Below are 3,216 nucleotides of genomic sequence, written 5' to 3'. Positions count from 1 at the left end.
AAGCAGAAAATGCCAGAAGTGATGCATCTTTTTTTGTTTTGAAAAAGGTCAGATATTTGCTTATCGATCTATCTATCTATCTATCTATCTATCTATCTATGTCATATCTATCTATGTCATATCTATCTATGTCATATCTATCTATGTCATATCTATCTATGTCATATCTATCTATCTATGTCATATCTATCTATCTATGTCATATCTATCTATCTATGTCATATCTATCTATCTATCTATGTCATATCTATCTATCTATGTCATATCTATCTATCTATGTCATATCTATCTATCTATGTCATATCTATCTATCTATGTCATATCTATCTATCTATGTCATATCTATCTATCTATCTATCTATCTATCTATCTCATTATCTATTTTTTATCCATAAATGTGTCTATCTAATTTACTTTTGTTTTACCTTTCAGTCCAATAATGAGCTTTCAGACCATTTAGGACAACTTACTCCATCAGAAGACAGCCTTACCGAACAAATAAATTATACCAGTCTTCAATTTCCTCCTTCCACTAATGAGGGACAAAGCCAGTCCAGGTCTAAAATTATTTTCATTTCTAAATGCTTATAATCTTTTTATCCCTTGGAAATGAGAAATATTAAGCCTATCCCCATCCCAAGCTGTGGATAAAAAAAAGAAGTTTGTTGTTTGCTTCTAATTAATTGTTTAGTAACAAAGAGCTCCTAAGAAATAGAGTGATATTAGATAGATAGATAGATAGATAGATAGATAGATAGATAGATAGATAGATAGATAGATAGATAGATAGATAGATAGATAGATAGATAGATAGATAGATAGATAGATAGTGTAATGATAGGGGTAGGGAAACGGACAAGTGAGCCCTAATCTACCCGCCACTCTGTCCCTGCCTACTTGCAACGACCCGCCCTAGGCGACGGGGTACAACTGGGCAGCGGTCCCTACGCTCAGTAAGTGCACGAGACAAACATACAAGGGAATATAAAGCAAAGGGAAAGGGGCAGTTGCCCACGGCAACACCGTGAGCAACAGAGTGGTGAACGATCCAAGTCAAACCAGGAGAGCACGAGGTACCAAATGTAGAGCAGGAGAGTAGTCAGAAAGCCAGGGTCAGAATGGAGCAGGATCAAATTGATAGGAGCTGTAGCTGGGCCAGGAAACCACACAAGAAGAATCACAAGCAAGGAGGAACAGGAAAGGCAGGTATAAATAGACAGAGGGCGGGAGCTAGCTGAGTCTGGCCAGGCTGCGATAGGCTCTCCCACTCCTAAGCCTGCCAGCCTGAGTGGTGGAAGCTGGAGTCAGTCTCAGAGACATAGACTCAGGTGCCGACTGATTACCTATGGGCGTTAACCCCGCTGTGCCTGGCAGATCCTTTACAGATAGATAGATAAATAAAACTAATTTATACCCTACATACATGACTCAGGAAGGTTCATGGACTCTAGTCCCCTGATTGTGATGGCATTTCTTTATTAACTGAATAAATTAACATAATTAATCTTAACAATTCATGTTTTTGTTTAGGACCAAGGCAAGTTGTCCGGATCCAAATGACATTTACAGTGTTTTGAAGAAGCCAATGAGTACTGCTGAGGTAAACTGCACACCTTATGATAGATTAAAAAACATAGAAGTATCATTACCTAAAATTATGCTAATGACTGACCCCGCCCACACTATTACAGTATTCCTCCGTGTTCCACCATACCGCCTTTACCGGCTGTCTAGACCTTCGAAAGCAATTTATTTAAAAATTTTAATATCAATCAGTGTTTGGTGCAACTTTCTAATTAGTTTTTATTAATAATTGTCTTTACTTTTTGAGATACAGCTACTTTTTATTTTGTAAACAGAGCAGCTGTATTTTGTGCTGAGACCTGAATCCACCAGGTCAGCGGGACTGATGGGTTCAGTGTCAGCGGGTCTTGTGTGTCTCTGACATATAGGCTCAAGCTGTTACCGATCACATCTTTCATAACTTAGATGTAATCAATTACAGGTGGATTCAGCATTTCAGAGACACAGGACCCAATGACACTGAACCCATTAGTCCCGCTGACCTTGCGGATTCAGGTTTTAGCACAAGATACAGCTGCTCTGTATACAAAATACAAAACAGCTGTATCTCAAAAAGTAAAAATAATTTTTAATCAAAACTAATTAGAAAGTTGCACCAAACGTAGGCATTTTGATTTTTTTGAAAAATTGCTTTCGAAGGTGAGATACACATGCAGGTCTAAGGCACAGGAGAGGCTGCAGACTGTCCTTTGTGCTGCAGCATGTATGTCACATGCATATTTGAGGCTCTGCAGAGAGAGGCAGAAATTATTGGATGGCAATGGCCAGCAGGAAACATTTAGAGGAAACAGGAAGTAGTCTGGAGGAGAATTAGTGACAACTCAGAATACATAGGGCTAAGCAGATTTATGGTTGTCACCCATTTCATTCTTGGATTGTGGCTTACGATATTTGGCCACTTACCCAATATAAGCTGTAACGAATCAATATGTCTGACTTGACAAGTTACATGGTCCCACGTGTGTATGGAGGGACAAAGGAACCTGTAAGTCCCCAGAAGAAGAAGTTTACTCATGATTTATAATGGGCATTCTTACAAAATATCAAAAAGTCTCTCTTTTTACAAAAATAATAGGCTTCCCTTCATTTGTGGCTGTACAAAAAGTGATCCCTTGAAATGTTACTTTCTTTTCCTTCCTATTTGTTAACAATTTGAGGTTTAAGTATATGAAAACATTTTGTTAACTTTCTAGTATGAAAACATTGAGCCTTCAAAAATAACCAAAGACAAATCTGAAGACGACATCCACTACTCCACCATCGCCAACCTGAATAAGAGCACAGTACGGGTGCATGATCCAGAAGTGGAGTATGCCATGTTAAGACATTAATGACATGTTTTCTAAATTTGTAAATCACAAAAACATAACTGGATTTTCTTTTTGTCAGTTTGCCGCCATACATGTAAGCGGTTCCTACACTTATTTTAAAAGGTAAAATGTGTTGAATGGCTTTATTACTGGTAAACACAATCTGCCGGTAGTGATGGATATATTATTCCAATTTTACTGTGTTTCAAAAATCTGTGCTTTTTGATGAAATCACATTGGAGCTGGGGGCGCTGTTGCATTGGTGTCCATGGAAAGTTTTACCAAATCACAATGGCCATAAGTGGTACTGCAAGTGACAAAG

General features: G+C 38.2%; 1 protein-coding gene across 1 annotated transcript in view; it reads left to right on the top strand.

The window, feature by feature from the left end:
- LOC142662684 (B-cell receptor CD22-like) overlaps positions 1-2,974 on the top strand; it is a 61,339-nt gene extending 58,365 nt beyond the window's left edge. Inside the window, exons 14-17 of the mRNA XM_075840895.1 lie at positions 1-47; positions 433-557; positions 1,531-1,600; positions 2,778-2,974. The exon at positions 1-47 is cut by the window's left edge and continues 23 nt beyond it. Coding sequence (XP_075697010.1) covers positions 1-47; positions 433-557; positions 1,531-1,600; positions 2,778-2,915 — 380 coding nt within the window. The 3' untranslated portion in view covers positions 2,916-2,974. The remainder of the gene's footprint in view (positions 48-432; positions 558-1,530; positions 1,601-2,777) is intronic.
- The last annotated feature ends 242 nt before the right edge of the window (positions 2,975-3,216 follow it).

This window comes from Rhinoderma darwinii, chromosome 10, assembly GCF_050947455.1.
Source record: "Rhinoderma darwinii isolate aRhiDar2 chromosome 10, aRhiDar2.hap1, whole genome shotgun sequence".
NCBI lineage: Eukaryota > Metazoa > Chordata > Amphibia > Anura > Rhinodermatidae > Rhinoderma > Rhinoderma darwinii.
The sequence above is the reverse complement of the archived record's forward strand: the minus strand, read 5'-3'. Positions and strand labels throughout refer to the sequence as shown.